The 22,225-nt window shown below is 54.1% G+C and overlaps 1 protein-coding gene across 3 annotated transcripts in view; it reads right to left on the bottom strand.

The window, feature by feature from the left end:
* Positions 1 to 540: 540 nt before the first annotated feature.
* The window catches only part of CCDC124 (coiled-coil domain containing 124), a 58,034-nt gene continuing 36,349 nt past the window's right edge, over positions 541 to 22,225 (bottom strand). For all 3 annotated transcript variants that reach the window (XM_078670078.1, XM_078670079.1, XM_078670077.1), the window contains exons 4-6: positions 7,988 to 8,171; positions 2,894 to 3,008; positions 541 to 1,818 (exon numbers count right to left, since the gene is read on the bottom strand). In XM_078670078.1, coding sequence (XP_078526204.1) covers positions 1,614 to 1,818; positions 2,894 to 3,008; positions 7,988 to 8,171 — 504 coding nt within the window. In that variant the 3' untranslated portion in view covers positions 541 to 1,613. The remainder of the gene's footprint in view (positions 1,819 to 2,893; positions 3,009 to 7,987; positions 8,172 to 22,225) is intronic.

Here is a 22,225-nt window from a genome sequence, read left to right as displayed (position 1 = left end):
AATTTCCATTTGTACAATGGACATAAATACAACTATATTACAAAATGGTGGACTTGGGAGATAGCATGCGAGTCTGGTGAAGATATGCACACAGGAGATACCCTTTCCATCTATTCCTAAAAGTTCCATTTCAAAACTTATAGTGTGACTTCTCCTTGAAGTCACTCTCAAAAGTCTTCTCTTCTTGCGGAATCTAAATGCCAGCTACACCTCGCCCTCAACCCCCAATACTCTTCCAGGCTGGAAACGTTTTGCATCTAAACCCCTCCTGGATTAACTGGAACCATTCCACATCTGCTCAGAAGCCCCTCAGCTCTGTTGTAACATGTTGTAAACATTACTCATCTGATCAGGACTCACCATTACCATGAAGAACAAACCATCAAGAAAGCAAGTGCCATATCCGCACCTTTACAGATCTTTGTGAGCGTCAGAAGCAAAGAACAAGGCACTATCGGCGTATTCACAACAGCAAGGTACATTTCAACATGAAGCATACAGGTACTGACAATGCAACAAAATAAGAGACACATGTTTCAATCAGCAGCAAAAAGTTCCTTTTACTCAAACTCTTTGGGCAGCGAAACTCCAGTATACCAGGCTGGTAGGGGCTCAAGAGATAACACTGGCCACACCAAAGTGGAGTTGAAGAGCATGAAACAGCTGCCTTCAGTGAAAATTTAAAGGGCACAAAACCTAGCTGTAGTGAGCAATAGTTTAATGGGTGGAATAGACACCAGATGACACCATCATGATTTCAGGAACAAAGTAAGGCCTATGAAAATAACTGCTGCCACAGCCTTAACTCACCAGATTGGCGCTGGAATCGAATGGACCTAGGGGGGCGCTTGGCGAGGAGTAGGGGGAGAGCGAATAGGGAGGAACAGCAACAGATAATTATGATGTGTGGGTTACCCCAAAGAAAGCTCTGAATTTCAAGCCAACCCAGGTGTAAATCTTCGGTCTGGAGTGTTTCTCATACTGGACTCACCCCTTCCAACAGGAAGAACAGAATCTAACACTGCTTCTACAAGGGCGATTGCAACCCAGGCCCTTCCCTGCCCTGAGAGGGCCATCACATTCTCACCAGACAGACACTCATTGCTCACGTCTTGATGGACAGGTGCTCTTACTCAGAGGCATTCTCGCTGAGAAAGTCAGCCTTCCACATGCATGAACTGCACGATGTTTAGTGGGTTGTCATTCACGCCAACAGTACCTCGCTCCACAACCAACAGTGATCAGGAGCGAGACGACAAGAGCTCTGAGAGGGGTTGCTATCGGATAAACCTTGTAACAAGGTCAGAGGCTTCAGAGACAAGACAACTGTGGGAAGCAACCGATCCAGAAAAAGCTTTCTGAAAGTTCTGAAATAAGCTAAGCTTTAGAATCAAAACAGGAGACAGAACTTGAGCTGATTTGTAGAACTCAGGCCCAAAGCAGCGCTTTCACAGATTACACAGCCTTTTCACAAGTATTGCAAAGGATAAAGTCCCCATCGAAGGTATTCCCCTGGATCGATACATTCTTAGTTCTTCCCATGCTTCTCCTTCGTTGCAGTTTGACCAGGCTGCCCTTCCCACCGAGGAAGGAATGGCCGGACTTGAGGTTCCCTACTTTGGTGCATTGTAGCTGACGTGCCTCTGGTTCAAGGGGTTTTCTGGGGACTTCATCCACTCCTTCTTCAGGAGCTGCTTCAGCTGCGACAGCCGCATGTTCGGGTTCTCCTGCTTGAGGCGCGGCATGCTGAGCTCTTCGTAGGCTGCGAATGCGGCTTTCATGCGCCGCTCGGGATGGCGGTCCAGCTCTTCTGCGACACTTGAAACAGAAAAAAAACAAAGGATAAACAACCTTGAACTAAGCCCATGCACTCACTTTGAATTGCCACATATGCTGGGTGAGGGTTCAACTGAAGTAGAACTACAAAGACCTATTTCGGAAAACAACAACATTCCAACTCTAAAGTAATGCCTGCAGTGCTTCAGCAGAGACCTCTCCTCATACTGCCTGCAAAGAGTGAAGCCAACAGAGGGAGGTGTGGTTGGGTCTACTCTGAGGTTCTCTCGTCTCAAGGGAGTCTTAGCCCTGAGCTCAAACATCACTCCTGGGGACTGAAAGAGATGCAAACAACAGCATTCTCAATGTCGGTTTTAATACCAAATAGTCAGCACTAGATTTTATGTCCTGAGGCGCACAAGATTCCTTGGAGCACCACAAGCAAGGTAAAGAGTGTGGGAAGCAACCCTTTTCAGCTTTGACACGCAACATCTACGGGACCATTATGGCAAACAGACTGCATTCTACCAATGCTCGAAGTGGACGTTCAGCCATTGGCCCGTTTGGCTTAGGAACCTTCTTCATCCATTAGCTCGAGACACTGCCCGTCACATCTTGGACCTTCCCACATGAGCATTTTAGTCTTAGTGTCTACCTTTCACGCTATTTCCTTACGCCTCCATTGGAGGAGACGAGGGACTATTTTCTATCTGTAATCTGGCGGCAAAGGGCCTGCTGACACTGCGGCGGGAGGGAGTGCTAACCAAAGCTTCGGGTCAATGGATGCTACAGAAAGAGAGGGCGGCCGCGTGTGCTGGAGCAGCCTTGTTTCAGATGCTTCGGTCTGCGCCTTAGTCCAGCAGGTTTGAAGTTTGCGCAGTGGGAGGAGCTCATCAGAGGGTCACATCTCTTAGGGGAATGTTTTGTAGGGTGCAGTGGAGTGACCCAGGGGGGCAGGCACTTCATACAAAGTAAACACACACAATCAGACACGTTATTTCCGAGCCCTATGGGGAGGAGTGGATGAGTCTGGAGTACTGTTCCCTACTGAACCTGTACGAGGAAGAGAAGCCCACAGTTCACCAGGGAATGGATGCTACAAGTAAACAACAGGTACCTGAGCACGGAGATGGCATCTTCGACGGTTCTCGCTTCCACGGTCCCTTCCTCCAGGACTCGGCGGTTTATGTTCTCTTCCAGCGGGGTTTCAATGTGGCTTTTTGGCTTCTCAGCTGCACGGAAACAAGACAGATATAACCTCGCTATACTCGCCAAATAAAAAGATTGGTCAACCTCTGAAACTTAAGTGCGCGCAAGCGTTGTATGGTCTGCCGCACCCTCGAAAAAGCCTGGCGCCACAACCAGACCACAGAAAACATGACCGCCCTCAAGAACGCCACCCGCACACACCACCAGCTGATACGCTCCACCAAAAGGACAACATTCAAAGAACGTCTGGACAACAACACCCACAACAGCAAGGAACTCTTCAGCATCGTCAAAGAGCTCTCCAACCCCAGCGCCGGAAACAACAACATCACACCCTCGCAAGACCTCTGCGACCCACTCGCCTCCTTCTTCCACCGCAAGATCGCCGACATACACAACAGCTTCGACGACCCAACCACGCACCCAACCACCGAAACAACGCCACCCACCACCACCCTCTGCAACTGGACCCCGGTCAGCACCGAAGACACCACCCGCACGATGAACACCATCCACTTCGGATCCCCAACCGACCCCTGCCCCCACCACGTCTTCAACAAGGCCGACTCCATCATCGCACCCCAACTCCGGAACATCATCAACATCTCCTTCAACACCGCCACCTTCCCGGAGAGCTGGAAGCATGCCGAGCTCAGCGCCCTCCCGACCCCAAGAACTTCCGCCCCATCTCGCTCCTCCCTTTTCCTGCCAAAGTCATCGAGAAGACCGTCAACAAACAGCTCGCCGCCTTCCTCGAGACAAACGGATCCCTCGACCCTCACAGTCCGGTTTCCGAGCTAACCACAGCACCGAGACCGCCCTCATCGCAGCCACCGACATCAGATCCCTGCTTGACAACGGGTAAACAGCTGCCCTCATCCTCCTGGACCTCTCTGCAGCATTCGACACAGTCTGCCACCGCACTCTAATACAGCGCCTCAGCAACATCGGAATTCATGGGAAAGCACTGATCTCGTTCCTCGCCGGAAGAACCCAGAGAGTCCGCCTCCCCCCGTTCCGATCCGCGGCCACCAAAGTCATCTGCGGCGTACCTCAAGGATCCTCGCTCAGCCCCACCCTCTTCAACGTCTCCATGAGCCCCCTCGCAACCATCGCACGCCAACACAACCTTAACATCATCTCCTACGCCGACGACACCCAGCTGATCCTCACCAACGACCCTGCCAACGCCAGAGCCAGCCTACACGAGGGAATGAAGGACGTCGCCGAATGGATGAAGAACAGCCGCCTGAAGCTGAACTCAGACAAGACGGAAGTCCTCATCCTGGGATCATCCCCTCCGCCTGGGACGACTCCTGGTGGCCCCCTGCCCTGGGCACCACCCCCAAGCCAACGGACCACGCACGAAACCTGGGCTTCATCCGGGATTCCGCCCTCTCAATGACCAGACAAGTCAACGCCGTCTCGTCATCCTGTTTCAACACCCTGCGCATGCTCCCAAAGATCTTCTGATGGATCCCCACTGAAACCAGGAAGACGGTCACCCAGGCCCTCGTCACCAGCCGAATGGACTACGGGAACACCCTCTACGCCGGAACCACTGCCAAACTACAGAAAAGACTTCAACGCATACAGAACGCCTCCGCACGACTCATCCTGGACATCCCCCGCCACAACCACATCTCCGCCCACCTGAGAGACCTGCACTGGCTCCCCGTCAGCAAGAGGATCACGTTCAGACTCCTCACCCACGCACACAAGGCTCTCCACGACCTGGGCCCCAAGTGACTCAACAACCGCCTCACCTTCTACACGCCCTCCTGCCAGCTGCGTTCGGCCAGCCTCGCCCTCGCCACCGTACCACGCATCCGCAGAGCCACCGCCGGAGGAAGATCCTTCTCCTACCTGGCGGCCAAGACATGGAACTCCCTCCCCATCCACCTACGTCTGACCCAGGACCATCTCTCCTTCAGGAAGCAACTCAAGACCTGGCTCTTCGAGCAGTAACGGACCCCTCCCCCCAGCGCCTTGAGACCCTCCGGGTGAGTAGAGCGCTCTACAAATTGTTCTGATTGATTGATTGAAGGTTCTTCTCCAGAGTGAGGAGACAACACAGGAGTCGGCAGAAGTGGAGAACAGAGAGTAACCCGAGGGGCAATATCCGCCTGCCACTCGCAGGGACTGCCCTTCAACTGGCAGCAACGGAGCAGAGGGCTCAGGGCACTCCGGACGGGTGGAAGCCAGGAGTATCACACGCACACAAGCAGGAGGCTGCAAATGTACCGCAGGCTCGCTCCCCGGGGGCCAGACAGACACGAAGAGGAGACACTATTCAAGGCGCCTGTGTGCCTGGAGGCCTCTTCTTACAGGGGACCGTCTCCTGCCTGTTTTGGGTGAAAACAGCCCCCCCCCGCCCCCCACTATATACCATGCAGCCCCTTCTAGTAGGATCATCTACAGCTACCCCCCTCCCCCCCCTTGTGACAGGAGGCCGCTTCTAGCTCTACTAATGCCTCTGCTTGATATTTCATGCACCTGGACCAGCAAAAACTTTTATAAAGCGCATTCAAGATTTCAAAAGTCTCTAGATGCTGACATTTCCATGGTCATATCAATAGTAAGAAAAAAAGGGGGAAAAAAAAGATACGAATGGATCCATCTTGGAGTCACAATGTTATACTGCAGTCCCACTGCGCTCTCGTGTGGGACCCCTCGCCTACTGCTGTACGCTTGCATTGCTAGCACTGCACCCCAGGACAGAGCACGGCAGCAACCTTCGCCCTCGCCTGCTGTAAAGCGATTGTTGCAGCAAGCTCGGCTATGGAGCCAGGAAGCCCACTGTACAGCACTGGAGCCAACACTGGGCCATCGCTTGCAGTGCAAACACCCTCAGCGCACATCACCTGCCGCACAGGCCTCTGCTGCTGCACCTGATAACCCTCAGCTCCTTTACCTATACACAGCCCTCGCCCTACCCCCTTAGACAACGTCACCTGCCGCACAGGCCTTTAGTGCTGCACCTGATCACCTGAGCTCCTTTACCTATACACAGCCCTCGCCCTACCCCCTTAGACAACATCACCTGCCGCACAGGCCTCTAGTGCTGCACCTGATCACCTGAGCTCCTTTACCTATACACTGCCCTCACCCTACCCCCTTAGACAACACCACCCGCCGCACAGGCCTCTACTGCTGCACCTGATCACCTGAGCTCCTTTACCTATACACTGCCCTCGTCCTACCCCCTTAGACGACATCACCTGCTGCACAGGCCTCTGCTGCTGCACCTGATCACCTGAGCTCCTTTACCTATACACAGCCCTCGCCCTACCCCCTTAGACAACGTCACCTGCCGCACAGGCCTTTAGTGCTGCACCTGATCACCTGAGCTCCTTTACCTATACACAGCCCTCGCCCTACCCCCTTAGACAACATCACCTGCCGCACAGGCCTCTAGTGCTGCACCTGATCACCTGAGCTCCTTTACCTATACACTGCCCTCACCCTACCCCCTTAGACAACACCACCTGCCGCACAGGCCTCTACTGCTGCACCTGATCACCTGAGCTCCTTTACCTATACACTGCCCTCGTCCTACCCCCTTAGACGACATCACCTGCTGCACAGGCCTCTGCTGCTGCACCTGATCACCTGAGCTCCTTTACCTATACACAGCCCTCACCCTACCCCCTTAGACAACACCACCTGCCGCACAGGCCTTTAGTGCTGCACCTGATCACCTGAGCTCCTTTACCTATACACAGCCCTCGTCCTACCCCCTTAGACGACATCACCTGCCACACAGGCCTCTACTGCTGCACCTGATAACCCTCAGCTCCTTTACCTATACACAGCCCTCGCCCTACCCCCTTAGACGACATCACCTGCCGCACAGGCCTCTAGTGCTGCACCTGATCACCTGAGCTCCTTTACCTATACACAGCCCTCGCCCTACCCTCTTAGACGACATCACCTGCCGCACAGGCCTCTAGTGCTGCACCTGATCACCTGAGCTCCTTTACCTATACACAGCCCTCACCCTCTCCCCTTAGACAACATCACCTGCCGCACAGGCCTCTAGTGCTGCACCTGATAACCCTCAGCTCCTTTACCTATACACTGCCCTCGTCCTACCCCCTTAGACGACATCACCTGCTGCACAGGCCTCTGCTGCTGCACCTGATCACCTGAGCTCCTTTACCTATACACAGCCCTCGCCCTACCCCCTTAGACAACGTCACCTGCCGCACAGGCCTTTAGTGCTGCACCTGATCACCTGAGCTCCTTTACCTATACACAGCCCTCGCCCTACCCCCTTAGACAACATCACCTGCCGCACAGGCCTCTAGTGCTGCACCTGATCACCTGAGCTCCTTTACCTATACACTGCCCTCGTCCTACCCCCTTAGACGACATCACCTGCTGCACAGGCCTCTACTGCTGCACCTGATCACCTGAGCTCCTTTACCTATACACAGCCCTCACCCTACCCCCTTAGACAACACCACCTGCCGCACAGGCCTTTAGTGCTGCACCTGATCACCTGAGCTCCTTTACCTATACACAGCCCTCGTCCTACCCCCTTAGACGACATCATCTGCCGCACAGGCCTCTAGTGCTGCACCTGATAACCCTCAGCTCCTTTACCTATACACAGCCCTCGCCCTACCCCCTTAGACGACATCACCTGCCGCACAGGCCTCTAGTGCTGCACCTGATCACCTGAGCTCCTTTACCTATACACAGCCCTCACCCTCTCCCCTTAGACAACATCACCTGCCGCACAGGCCTCTAGTGCTGCACCTGATAACCCTCAGCTCCTTTACCTATACACAGCCCTCGCCCTACCCCCTTAGCGCACATCACCTGCCGCACAGGCCTCTAGTGCCTCACCTGATCACCTGAGCTCCTTTACCTATACCCAGCCCCGCCCACCCCGGACAGGTGTCCCTGAGTCCATGCACAGCCAGGGGGGCGGGGCCAGGGACCTCCGCAGGTCTCCTGCGCAGAAGGCCCGCCCTGCTGCGCATGCGCCACCCACCTGATCTGCTGGCTTCCTGCTCCTCCGCGCGCAGCGTCTCCTCGATCTGGGCGCGGGTGATTTTTGGCGGGGGGGTCAGGCTCTTCTGCAGCTTGCCCCGCAGGGTCGCCGCCTCTTCATCCAGGAGCCGCTGGGCCTCCTTCTTGCGCTCCAGCTGCTCCAAGCGCCGCTTCTCTCGGTCCTCCTAAGGGGCGAGAGGTGACATGTTGATGGGTCATTGGGGAGGGGGCAATTCATACGTTATATGGGGGGTGGTCAGAGAGGGAGGGAGGACTAAACAGGCTGGAGAGAAACTACCACAGACGCTCATGGGTGGATCACCACAGAGAGCCCTCACTCCCCACCTGCCCAACCTCTGTTAATGCAGCGATGGAACCAGGCAGACCCCTCGCGATGCACCCCTTTCCAGAAACACACCCCCTGTGTCTGGAATAAGCAGACCCAGTGACACTCGCTGCGGGCAATGAACCTACATGCTCCGGCGGGAGTCGAGTCTAAAATACAAGAGCAGACACGAATAGAAGCCTCTGCCCTTCGCCTCGGTGTGAACGTGTCTTTTGTTTCAAGCTCAGGCCCCTCTGCCAGGCCCATGGCGGGGCGGCCCCTCTGCCAGGCCCAAGGCGGGGCGGCCCCTCTGCCAGGCCCATGGCGGGGCGGCCCCTCTGCCAGGCCCAAGGCGGGGCGGCCCCTCTGCCAGGCCCAAGGCGGGGCGGCCCCTCTGCCAGGCCCATGGCGGGGCCGCCCCTCTGCCAGGCCCATGGCGGGGCTGCCCCTCTGCCAGGCCCATGGCGGGGCCGCCCCTCTGCCAGGCCCAAGGCGGGGCCGCCCCTCTGCCAGGCCCATGGCGGGGCGGCCCCTCTGCCAGGCCCAAGGCGGGGCGGCCCCTCTGCCAGGCCCAAGGCGGGGCGGCCCCTCTGCCAGGCCCAAGGCGGGGCCGCCCCTCTGCCAGGCCCATGGCGGGGCGGCCCCTCTGCCAGGCCCATGGCGGGGCCGCCCCTCTGCCAGGCCCACGGCGGGGCGGCCCCTCTGCCAGGCCCATGGCGGGGCGGCCCCTCTGCCAGGCCCATGGCGGGGCGGCCCCTCTGCCAGGCCCATGGCGGGGCGGCCCCTCTGCCAGGTCCATCCATCAGCCCTCGCCTGCACTGCGGCTCCCGCTGCGTGGCGTCACTGACTCCACCAAGGCCCTGTCCCTTCAAGCCTGGTGGGAGCAAGGGCAGCGCCTGGGAGCGCAGAAAATGTATACCCAACTGATGGGTCTATGGTCCTCAGGTGCAGACGGCAATGGCCTCCCTCAGGTGGGACTGGTAGTAGGAGTGCAAGGCTCACCCAAGCGCACAATGACATGTTCAGGTCCTATCTGCCACCTTAAGATCATTCATTGCTTTGAGATTAGCCTTCGAGAGAGAACACCAACTTTTTTTTCATTTTCCAATAAATAAGTGGCATCTGTTTTCACAGGAAACCCGAGTTTAGTCTCAGACTTCTCTTTTCTTAAAAGGAATTTTATTTTAGACATGCCTTTATTCCTTTTCCTTAACAAATATTTATACTTCCCCTTCATTAATTAAATATGCCCTCCCATCTTTAGTTTGATTTAACTGAAGGCTGGAGCTCTCGACTCAAAGCCCAGTTATATTTATTCATATTTTTAATAAAAGCTCCTTGCGACACCTAAAGTGACTGACTCGAGAAAAATAGGTCACAAGTTTAGAAGGCTACGAGGTTGTTATAAAGTGTTGTATCTGTTCTCTACTTTAGAAAAGAAAAGCAGGACCTTACCCTTGGGGCCCACTCACCAAGCCTCTGCTCAGACTGCCAGTTACGTCATTTTGAGAGTCACTCCCACAGCCTCTGCTCAGACTGCCAGTTGCATCATTTTGAGAGTCACTCCCACAGCCTCTGCTCAGACTGCCAGGTACATCATTTTGAGAGTCACTCCCACAGCCTCTGCTCGGACTGCCAGTTGCATCATTTTGAGAGTCACTCCCACAGCCTCTGCTCGGACTGCCAGTTGCATCATTTTGAGAGTCACTCCCACAGCCTCTGCTCAGACTGCCAGGTACATCATTTTGAGAGTCACTCCCACAGCCTCTGCTCAGACTGCCAGTTGCATCATTTTGAGAGTCACTCCCACAGCCTCTGCTCAGACTGCCAGTTGCATCATTTTGAGAGTCACTCCCACAGCCTCTGCTCAGACTGCCAGGTACATCATTTTGAGAGTCACTCCCACAGCCTCTGCTCAGACTGCCAGTTGCATCATTTTGAGAGTCACTCACCAAGCCTCTGCTCAGATTGCCAGTTACGTCATTTTGAGAGTCACTCCCACGGCCTCTGCTCAGACTGCCAGTTGCATCATTTTGAGAGTCACTCCCACAGCCTCTGCTCAGACTGCCAGTTGCATCATTTTGAGAGTCACTCCCACAGCCTCTGCTCAGACTGCCAGTTGCATCATTTTGAGAGTCACTCCCACAGCCTCTGCTCGGACTGCCAGTTGCATCATTTTGAGAGTCACTCCACACAGCCTCTGCTCAGACTGCCAGTTGCGTCATTGAGAGTCACTCCCACAGCCTCTGCTCAGACTGCCAGTTGCATCATTCTGAGAGTCACTCACCAAGCCTCTGCTCAGACTGCCAGTTGCATCATTTTGAGAGTCACTCCCACAGCCTCTGCTCAGACTGCCAGTTGCATCATTCTGAGAGTCACTCCCACAGCCTCTGCTCAGACTGCCAGTTGCATCATGTTGAGTCACTCCCACAGCCTCTGCTCAGACTGCCAGTTGCATCATTTTGAGAGTCACTCCCACAGCCTCTGCTCAGACTGCCAGTTGCATCATTTTGAGAGTCACTCCCACAGCCTCTGCTCAGACTGCCAGTTGCATCATTTTGAGAGTCACTCCCACAGCCTCTGCTCAGACTGCCAGGTACATCATTTTGAGAGTCACTCCCACAGCCTCTGCTCAGACTGCCAGTTGCATCATTTTGAGAGTCACTCCCACAGCCTCTGCTCAGATTGCCAGTTACGTCATTTTGAGAGTCACTCCCACGGCCTCTGCTCAGACTGCCAGTTGCATCATTTTGAGAGTCACTCCCACAGCCTCTGCTCAGACTGCCAGTTGCATCATTTTGAGAGTCACTCCCACAGCCTCTGCTCAGACTGCCAGTTGCATCATTTTGAGAGTCACTCCCACAGCCTCTGCTCGGACTGCCAGTTGCATCATTTTGAGAGTCACTCCACACAGCCTCTGCTCAGACTGCCAGTTGCGTCATTGAGAGTCACTCCCACAGCCTCTGCTCAGACTGCCAGTTGCATCATTCTGAGAGTCACTCACCAAGCCTCTGCTCAGACTGCCAGTTGCATCATTTTGAGAGTCACTCCCACAGCCTCTGCTCAGACTGCCAGTTGCATCATTCTGAGAGTCACTCCCACAGCCTCTGCTCAGACTGCCAGTTGCATCATGTTGAGAGTCACTCCCACAGCCTCTGCTCAGACTGCCAGTTGCATCATGTTGAGAGTCACTCCCACAGCCTCTGCTCAGACTGCCAGGTACATCATTTTGAGAGTCACTCCCAAAGCCTCTGCTCAGACTGCCAGTTACGTCATGTTGAGAGTCACTCCCACAGCCTCTGCTCAGACTGCCAGTTGCATCATTTTGAGAGTCACTCCCACAGCCCCTGCTCCGGCTCTCAGTTGCATCCCTTTGAGGGTCACTCACAGACCCTCTGCTTAGAGTTGGTTACTTCACCATGAGGACCGCTCACAGGGCATCAGCTAGGCTCTAGAGGATTCCTCTTGAAGCTGGAGGTAGCTTTACCCATAAGAGCCATCGATAGGTTCGCTGCTAGATGCGTCTAACTGCCTGTGCGGAGTCGCGAGGCAGGGTTGCAGTCAGTCTTTTCCGTCCATGAATGGATATGGTTTAAGGTGCAGAAAGACAGAAGTGCCATCCTGTAATTGCTGGCTACCCAGTCAATGCCCATGTGGTGGTTTAACTGCGGCACAATCCCATTTCCAGGTAAAATCTCTTATAACTCCACTGCTCGCCCCATAATGTCAGGATAAAATCCAAGCTCACAAGTATAACTTTATGGCGTTTTCTTTCATAGCCGAGCTAACCCCAGTAAAAGCACTCCAAGGCAATCACAAGAACGCAACCTAAATGACCCAAAGACACCTACAAGAACACAATCGAATGGACCAAAGGGCAACTACGAGAAAACGATTTAACGTACCAAAGGACATATACATGGATAGGATCTAAAGCACCCAAGGACATATACATGGGTACGATCTAAAGCATCCAAGGACGTATACGTGGATACGATCTAAAGCATCCAAGGACATCTACAAGGATGCAATCTAGAGCACCCAAGGACATCTACAAGGATACAATCTAGAGCACCCAAGGACATCTACAAGGATACAATCTAAAGCCCCCAAGGACATATACATGGGTTCGATCCAAAGCATCCATGGACGTATACATGGGTACGATCTAAAGCATCCAAGGACGTATACGTGGATACGATCGAAAGCATCTAAGGACATCTACAACGATACGATCTAAAGCACCAAAGGACATCTACATGGATACAATCTAAAGCACCCAAGGACATATACATGGGTTCGATCCAAAGCATCCAAGGACGTATACATGGGTACGATCTAAAGCATCCAAGGGCATCTACAAGGATACAATCTAGAGCACCCAAGGACATCTACAAGGATACAATCTAGAGCACCCAAGGACATCTACAAAGATACAATCTAGAGCACCCAAGGACATCTATAAGGATACAATCTTAAGCACCCAAGGACATATACATGGGTACGATCCAAAGCATCCAAGGACGTATACATGGGTACGATCTAAAGCATCCAAAGACATCTACAACGATACGATCTACAGCACCAAAGGACATCTACATGGATACAATCTAAAGCACCCAAGGACATATACATGGATACGATCTAAAGCATCCAAGGACGTATAAGTGGATACGATCGAAAGCATCTAAGGACATCTACAACGATTATTGTATTTTATTGAAGTTCATTGTATTTTATACTGTAATGATTTTAAGTAATCGCACAGTTTACTAATAAAAAAACACTGTTACTTCCCTGGAAGGAAATAACTTTAACTATCCCAATACTTAAGTTTACGAATGCCCTTCCACATACACTTACGAACAATATTTAATCATTTAAAACACTCCAAAAACCATACTCTGCTAAGCTGCACAACAGTGATAAGTGCCTTGTGAGGGATGCTTCCAAGACCGTACATGCCATCTTAAAAAACGCAAAAAGACAACTCAAAATCGGAACCATTCTGACTTGCAACACAAGTCCATCGTCCAACAAAAATGTGTGGACTCTCCATACAAGCAAGAGATTTTTTAAATGTCAGAATCATGTGTTGCCCCTCCATGCGACAGCTGCAACCTCACCTCATCGATACATTATTCTTGAGGGATAACAGCCACAAATACTGAAGGTAGGTTTTTCTCCTAAAGTCGACTGGTACATTACGCCAGTGCTTTGATAGGCTACAGACGAGAGTGGGTGTATTAGAGAGGTGGTACAGGCCAACAGTCAAGAACCATGACACCAGAACATAGAATAGATAGCCTCATCAAGATCAAAGATGAAGTGATGGTCCTTTCGGAGTCCATCAAGGAGGAACAGTGGACATGGTTCCTGCGAGCCTAGTCGCGTCTACCTAACACTATGGGGTGTCAAAAGCCGCTTGACACACCACTGCATGGCCGTTTACCTCCTCCAAATCACGGGTGGAGTTGTTGCTTTTTAGTGATGCAGCTCTGGAAAGAAACCTAAAACGGCGGTCTTCTCCATGGGAAAGATTGTTTATGGAGTGACAGGGGACCTATCAGTTACTGCTTAAGTCGAGTCTTGAATATCGAATATGAAACCTCAGGTGTCCACTTTGTGGAGAACCACAAGAGTCCCACACTGAGACAGACTGACACACACACACACACACACACACACACAAGATGTTCAATTGGGGCAAGTAGCTTGGCGCTGCATTTTCTTACCATAGTTCCTACCACCAAGGGGGCTAAACAAGGTTTTCTTTTGCCTCCCCTTTTATTTAAATTATGTATTTAAAGTCTTAGCTGCTGCCTTCTTGATGTAAACAGTGTCACCTGCGGTGGCCATTCTTCATACAGCGACGCTCACTGCCACCAATAAAAGGCTACTAGTCAGCCATCATCCAGTGGAGTGGCAGAGCCTGCTGAAAGAGTACTTCCTTTCTGTCAACTACGCAAAGGCCAATGTAATGTGGTTTGGTCAGTGTAAATGAAAATTCGTCTGGATGGATAAAGGGTTACAGATTGAAAGTGTGACTGAAGAAAGGTAGTATATTCCGTGGAAAGCAGGCATCGAAACATTTCCAAATGAAAGAAGGACTGGGACTAAATCTGGGGCTAAATTTATCATGTCTCAGCTGGACGCAAAACTGCTCAATTGGAGTGCATATAATCTTAAAAGCAAATTACCTAAAAAAAAAAAAGGGTGGAACGGACTGGAATGAAAAGGCATTCTCCCCCTTGGCAGGGGGCAGGGACGTGGGTCTGAGGACCAGGGACGTGCATCCGGGGGCCAGGGACGTGGGTTTGAGGACCAGGGAGGTGGGCCAGGGGCGTGGGTCTGAGTACCAGGGACGTGCGCCTGGGGCCCAGGGACGAGGGTCTGAGGACCAGGACCAGGGTCGTGTGCCTGGGGCCAGGGACGTGGGTCTGAGGACCAGGGACGCGTGCCTGGGGCCAGGGACGTGGGTCTGAGGACCAGGGAGGTGCGCCTGATCTCGGGGCCAGGGACGTGGGTCTGAGGACCAGGGAGATGCGCCTGATCTCGGGGCCAGGGACGTGCGCCTGGGGCCAGGGACGTGGGTCTGAGGACCAGGGACGTGTGCCTGGGGCCAGGGACGTGGGTCTGAGGACCAGGGAGGTGCGCCTGATCTCGGGGCCAGGGACGAGTGCCTGGGGCCAGGGACGTGGGTCTGAGGACCAGGGACGTGGGTCTGAGGACCAGGGACGTGCGCCTGATCTCGGGGCCAGGGACGTGCGCCTGGGGCCAGGGACGTGGGTCTGAGGACCAGGGACGTGGGTCTGAGGACCAGGGACGTGGGTCTGAGGACCAGGGACGTGCGCCTGATCTCGGGGCCAGGGACGTGCGCCTGGGGGCCAGGGACGTGGGTCTGAGGACCAGGGACGTGCACCTGGGGCCAGGGACGTGCGCCTGGGACCAGGTACGTGCGCCTGGGACCAGGGACGTGGGTCTGAGGACCAGGGACGTGGGTCTGAGGACCAGGGACGTGGGTCTGAGGACCAGGGACGTGGGTCTGAGGACCAGGGACGTGGGTCTGAGGAGAAGGGACGTGGGTCTGAGGAGAAGGGACGTGGGTCTGAGGAGAAGGGACGTGGGTCTGAGGAGAAGGGACGTGGGTCTGAGGACCAGGGACATGCGCCTGGGGGGCAGGGACGGCCGGATGAGGCTCGCCTCCTCTTCCGGGCCTCCACCTTGAGCCGAAGGCGCAGCCGGCAGAGGCAACACTGCGTGCCCGGCTCGCCCCTCCCTCCCTCCCGCCCGCGGTGCAGGTGTGGGTTTCATGCAGGATCTTAATTACGTGTCCCATCCATAATTAACGGGGCTCCATAGCGAACTGATCAGGTGTTAAAAGAAATGGCTTATCTCTAAAGGGCGACGGTTCCCCCAAACAATCGCCCTAATGCGGCCTCTTTGGGCAGCAGAGCGGAACAAAATGCGGCGCCGAAGCCCGTGCTAGCGGCGCTCCTCCTTTCAACCTGCAGGCCAGTGGTGCCCCGTGGAGCTCGGGACTGCGCAGCACGCGCGCACACACCCGTGGGCGTGGGCAACAGGTCAGACCAAGAACACACAGAAAGAAATGGACCCACGGAGAGGCTGTGCTCTCTTCCACCAGGGGTTAGACCTCGCTTTCTGCTGCATCGGTTCTGCAGGAGCACCGGATTTAAGCGGCAAGATAACACCACATTATGCGGCAGAGTTAGCTAAACGACGTGGCAAGAAAAGGCGCATTTCGTCTTCGTATCACCCGATTAAGAGTCGTTTTCACATACTACCTGGGAACAGGTTTCACCTCATTAGTACTCCCAACTGGGCGCAGGGCCAGATACGCTCTCATCCGGGTTACCGGGCAGGCCGAAACCCCTGGCGCAGGACCCAGCCGAATGGTGACCCCTTTGCCCAATTGGTCGGTCTTAGATCTCCTTAAAGTCACTGCCAAACTATTTGAAGACAGGCAAATGTCCCTATGTTGGAGGCCCCCTTCCTGGTCAACTCTAGAGGACCCCACCACTTCACCCAGACGGAATGCCCCATAAAATGTTAGAGTGAAGGCCGCCCCCAGCAGATTGCCTTCGAAGGGGGAATCACAAACCAAAGGCAGGAGGTCCACCATAGCACATAAGGTCGGGATGTTCAAAGGCCTACGAGAATCCCGCCTAGGTCCCTCCAGTCTAGCCCAGCCCGCCACAGCTTTCCTGACTAAAAAAGAGCAACCCGGGTCGCGTACCCCTGCAAGTTTTGCAAAGAAGCCTATCGCTGACAAGTTAGCCTTAACGAAAGAGACAGCCCTGCCCTGATCCCTTAACTTCTGTAGGTACCCATGAATAGCATCTGGAGCAAACAATTGAGGCAACCCAGCCTCATCCACAAACGACCTGTAGGAATTAAAATGCCTTTGGTAAGATTTCCTGGTGCGATCGTTCAGGGAAGCACCTACCAGCCCCGCTAATGCGGGGCACCAATTGTCCACAGTGATGGTGGGAACTCTGTCATCCGCTCCTCTGCTTGCGGGTGGAACCTCCGGAATTCCTGCAACTTGGAACGAGACAAAGCATCAGCAGCATTGTTGTCAACCCCCGGTATATGCGCTGCCTTGAAAGTCAAGTTCAGCTTCAAGCATACCAATACCAGTTGTTTCAATAGTCTGAGCACATGCACACAGGAGGCCCCCTGCCTGTTAATAGCTTCCACTACAGCCATGTTGTCAGACCAGAATATCACTGCCCTGTCTCTGAAGCGGTCGGCCCAAATTGTCACCGCTACAACTATAGGAAAGAGTTCTAGGAATGCTATGTTTTTTGTCAGGCCTGTCCTGTGCCACTCTGCTGGCCACTCTGCCCCACACCAGGAAGGACCTAAAATGGCTCCAAAACCGATGCTGCCGGCCGAATCAGTGAACAGGCCGAGTTCCGAGCTGGACACCGGAGGGGCAGGCCATACCACCCTACCATTGAAATCTCTGAGGAAACTGCGCCAAACCCTCAGATCCTCTTTCACCTCTGCCCTCAGCCGAACACGGTGGTGTTTGTGTGTTAACCCCCCCATTGACCTGGCTATGGATCTAGAGAAAGGGCGCCCCATGGGGATGATTCTTAGGGCAAAATTGAGCTGGCCAACAAGTACCTGAAGCTGGTGAAGAGTAACCTTAGGTCCCGCCAGAGTGGCGTCAATCGCTCGGGAAAAGGCCTGAACTTTGTCTAAAGGCAGTCTGCACTCCCCCGCCACCGTGTCAATTTCTATCCCCAGAAAGGAGATGCACGTGGCCGGGCCCACTGTTTTTTCCGGGGCCAGGGGAACCCCGAACTCCCGAAACATTGACACCAGTTCCTTGAGTGCTCTGGCGCACTCCCCTGACTCTGCCGGACCCATCACCATGAAATCGTCCAGGTAATGTACCACATTAACACAACCTGTCCTGCGTGAAAAAACCCATTGCAGCATGGAACTAAAGGTCTCAAAATACTTGCAAGACACCGCACAACCCATGGGCATGCACTTATCAAAGTAGAATTGCTGCTGAAACTGGAAACCCAATAGTTTGTAATCCTCGGGATGCACTGGCAACAGACGGAAGGCAGATTCAATATCAGTTTTTGCCAACATCGCCCCCCGCCCTAGTTCCCTCACCAGCTGCACAGCGGTATCAAAGGATGAGTAAGTCACAGAACACAAAGCTGGGTCAATGCAGTCATTCACAGAGAAACCTTTAGGAGCTGAGAGGTGATGTATCATCCTAAACTGCCCAGGATCCTTCTTAGGCACTACTCCTAGGGGGGAACAAACATAACCTGCTAGAGGAGGAGCGGGGAAAGGGCCAGCGACCCTGCCTAAGGCCACTTCCTTCTCTACCTTTGCTGCTACTACTGTTGGGTGCATTCTAGCTGACATGAGATTGTTGCATTGGTCAACAGGAGGAACGCCTAGGGCGGGAATGCGGAAACCTACAGAAAAACCATCAAACAAAACCTTGGCTGCTGCCCTATCTGGGTACTGATTGAGCCAGTAAATCAATTTCCCTAGGTCCACAGGAGAAGGAAGCCTATTGCTGAGGAGGCTTGTGCTCCTTGTTCCCAGCCCCCCCGCGCTCTTTGAACTTCTTATTACATTTAGACTCCGGATGCGAGGAGTGACCACAATAGGAGCAGGCATGTCTGAATTTGCACTGCCCTGCGGGATAATTACATGACTTTCTATTGAATGCCCAGCAGGCTCCTTTCTTTTCCCCTGGGCCACCCTGTGAGGTCCGAAAAGGCTGTTTCGTGTGGTGCCCCCCACCATTAACGTTCTCAAGCCAGGCATTTATTTCCACCTGGTCCCAGCCAATACTCGGGTTCTCCTCTTTAGCCCACCGGAATTCCCTATCATAATCCAGCCATGCAGACCCCCCATGTGTCGCATGCGCTTTCACAATTTTATTTGTGTAGTAAACCAATGGTATCGCTAACTCTGGCCTTTTTTCTAACAGCACCGTCGTGTACACTTGGAAGCCAAAGAGCCAATTAGTGAGAGACTCCTCCACCCTTGGCCTCCTGCCTTTGAAGGAGCCCTCTTTACCTTCTCTCTCCCTGAACTCCATGTCCCTCCTAGTAGGCCTGATGAGCGCAAATATATCCACATATGTCCCTTTCCAGATTTTCTCTCTCATTTCCGTGGACACATGCGTGGCTAACATTCCCGGTTGGGATAACACATTCCCGTGCACCCCCCTCGGCGCTATCTCTGCCTCCCCGCCCTTGGTCGCCACCTCGCATGCCTTACCTCCTACAGGTACCGTTGCTACTGCTGGTGACGCTCCTGTAGTCCCACTGGGCTTTGCATTCCGCGCCTCTACTACGAGTGCTAACTGCCTCTGGATTTCTAACAGCGCCCCCTGTTCTACAGCCTGCCCAGGTGCCCATGGGGCTGCCGCTACTGTGCTGGGAGTCTGCCCCGCTGCCGGGGGTGTTAGCTGTCCCACTAGGTTAGCCACAGATGCTAAAAGCCCAGCCATCGGGTCCTGTGTGCCTGCTGCCGCCACCACCACTGGTTGAGGGGGGGGAGGTGCTGGCACATTCACCACGGCCTGGTGTGGATTCCCCGGGGCCAATGCTTTCAGTGCTTCCCTGATCTCTGCCAATGTTGAGCCCACCGCGTCAGCTGGCGTTACCGCAGGTATGGGTGCTCCCCCCACAGGTCCTGCTCCTAGAGGTAGGTCCGCCCTAGGTATGACTGGCATGGGAGCAGTAGGAAGTACATCTTCTAATGGGGTAGCAGGTATCTCCTCTAACAGAGGGGGGACGGGACCTACTGATCTCTCGTCCTCAGCTACCCTGCCATGAGATTTCCGCCCTTTCTGTGAAGTACCCCCTTTACGTTTTTGCTGGGCTCTAGGCTTCTTTACTAGGGGGGGGAAAGCAGCCCTGGGTGGCACCCCTTCCCTGCGCGGGCGCTCGCTAATGCTCTCCTGCTCTGGCTCATCCTGCGAGGCATCGCTATCACTCGCACTCTCCTGATCCTTGCCCAGCTTAGCTAATACAAGTTTTAATAACTGCGCAAGCTCGGGGTCCTTCCCCTTCCGTTTATGGCTAACTTTCTTGGGGGCCATCGCTCTCTGCGTGAGGACCGGTGCTCCCACAACGCGATTTAGCGCGGGAAACTGACTTTTGTACCCTCGAGGTGAGCGCTACTACTAACTTCGCCAATGCTGCCTCGTGCGCCCGCCCAGACTCCTGCTGTGCAAGTACCAGCCCCGCTCCCCGGTCTCCCCTAGCCGAGCCGCCCACGCCGCCACAAAGGAACCCGGACCCCAGGAGCCCCACCGGCAGCCACCAACCACCGGAAGTGAGCCCCCAAAAAAACCAGCGAACCCCCTCCCGCAATCAGCGGCTGCAAGCAGGCCCCCAGAACTCCCGGCCCCTTACCTGGCACAATGGACTTCTCTTCGCTGCGCGCGCTGATCTCCGCCGTCTCTCCTCACAGCCGCCGAGCCTCGCCGCCGGGCTCCGGATCACCGCCTCCAAGCAGCTCCTCGCACTCCCTCGACAATCCAACGGGAGGTGCGAGCGTCGGGGGACGAGGGGCAATCTAAGTCAAATTAAGTTTAAGTCAAATGGTGAGGGGGTGGAAAAAGGAGTCGCCCGGCGAGGTCGTCAGCTGGGGTGGCAGAGGGCAAAGAGAGACAGAAGCCACGGTTCCTGACCCTAAATAGGGCAAAGGTCTCCGCCCCCCGACACCCCAGCCGGACATACGTAAGCCTGACCCGGAAGTACTTGGGCGACCGAGTGCCGATTGGGCGACCGGCCGCCCATGATCACGTGACCGGGGGCGTGGCCCGGGGGGCCCGGGTCCTAAGGGCGCGCTTCATGATATTCGCGCTTGGCAGAGTCGTTTTCACATACTACCTGGGAACAGGTTTCACCTCATTAGTACCACTTTGACCCCCAAATACAGAAATAATCAACAGAAACCGTCGCATAGGGCCTTCCACAGCGCTGCAACACATCTCGCCACGTTTTTAGTAACGTTTGATCTGTTTGAGACAGAAGCGATGTTTTGTTGAAATCTACAGATTACGCGGCAGATGATGGATTATGTAGCAAAAGCATGCAAAAAAAACCCCCACAAAAGCAAAATCGCATTATTCCGTCGGCCCTGTGCTGCTGCCCAGTACTAGAAGGAAGCTTACCCATTTTTGCTGTTGCGCACCTGCTCAGTGTGACGAAAACATGGCGGGTTGCCCCTGTAGTGGGCACTGCCTGTTCAGGAATGAAATGAAACCTTGCGATTTGGTCAGTTCTGCACCTGTTCTGTTTGTGAAAGAAGCCTACACTGCTGCTTGAGCTCCAAATAATCTGTGTGTGGGGGAAGCTTGCACTGCTGCTTTTTCTGCTTCCAGTTTGTATCAGAGAACTTTGCTCTGGGGCTTGTTCTGCTGCCAGTCTGTATCAGGGAAGCTTGCACTGCTGCCAGTCTGTATCAGGGAAGCTTGCACTGCTGCCAGTCTGTATCAGGGAAGCTTGCACTGCTGCCAGTCTGTGCATCAGTGAAGCTTGCACTGCTGCTTGTTCTGCTGCCAGTCTGTGTATCAGGGAAGCTTGCACTGCTGCTTGTTCTGCAGCCAGTCTGCATCAGGGAAGCTTGCACTGCTGCTTGTTCTGCTGCCAGTCTGCATCAGGGAAGCTTGCACTGCTGCTTGTTCTGCCACCAGTCCGAATCAGGGAAGCTTGCACTGCTGCTTGTTCTGCCACCAGTCCGAATCAGGGAAGCTTGCACTGCTGCTTGTTCTGCTGCCAGTCTGTGTATCAGGGAAGCTTGCACTGCTGCTTGTTCTGCAGCCAGTCTGTATCAGGGAAGCTTGCACTGCTGCTTGTTCTGCCACCAGTCCGAATCAGGGAAGCTTGCACTGCTGCTTGTTCTGCTGCCAGTCTGTGCATCAGGGAAGCTTGCACTGCTGCCTGATCTGCTGCCAGTCCGTATCAGCGAAGCTTACACTGCTGTATGTTCTCTTGCCAAAAGCACATAGAACAAATGATGGACGAATGCTGAACAAATCAAACATTTACCCCCCCCCCCTCACAGATCTGGGTTTAATCCATCATTTTTTTGTTGATCCCACCACCGAGTTTGGACCCAGCCATACACAAATCAGTCTTGACCCTGTGCCCCATGGGAACAGTCCAGCCCAAACTGCCAGGCCAGGTCCTCCCTGGACTGGAAACAAGCATCCTGGGACTAGTTCGGAGGTACCACCCCTCTTCATTCAGGCTCGATTGAATCCAGTGGCACAGCAAGCACGGGACCCATGTCCGGGCATATCCTTCCCACTTAGAGCAATGATGGATTAAACCCAGATCTGTGACTGGGGTGAATGTTTGATTTGGTCAGCAGTCCATCCATCATTTGTTT

The sequence above is a fragment of the Lissotriton helveticus genome, chromosome 12, assembly GCF_964261635.1.
Source record: "Lissotriton helveticus chromosome 12, aLisHel1.1, whole genome shotgun sequence".
NCBI lineage: Eukaryota > Metazoa > Chordata > Amphibia > Caudata > Salamandridae > Lissotriton > Lissotriton helveticus.
This window is presented reverse-complemented; position numbering and strand designations above follow the sequence as displayed.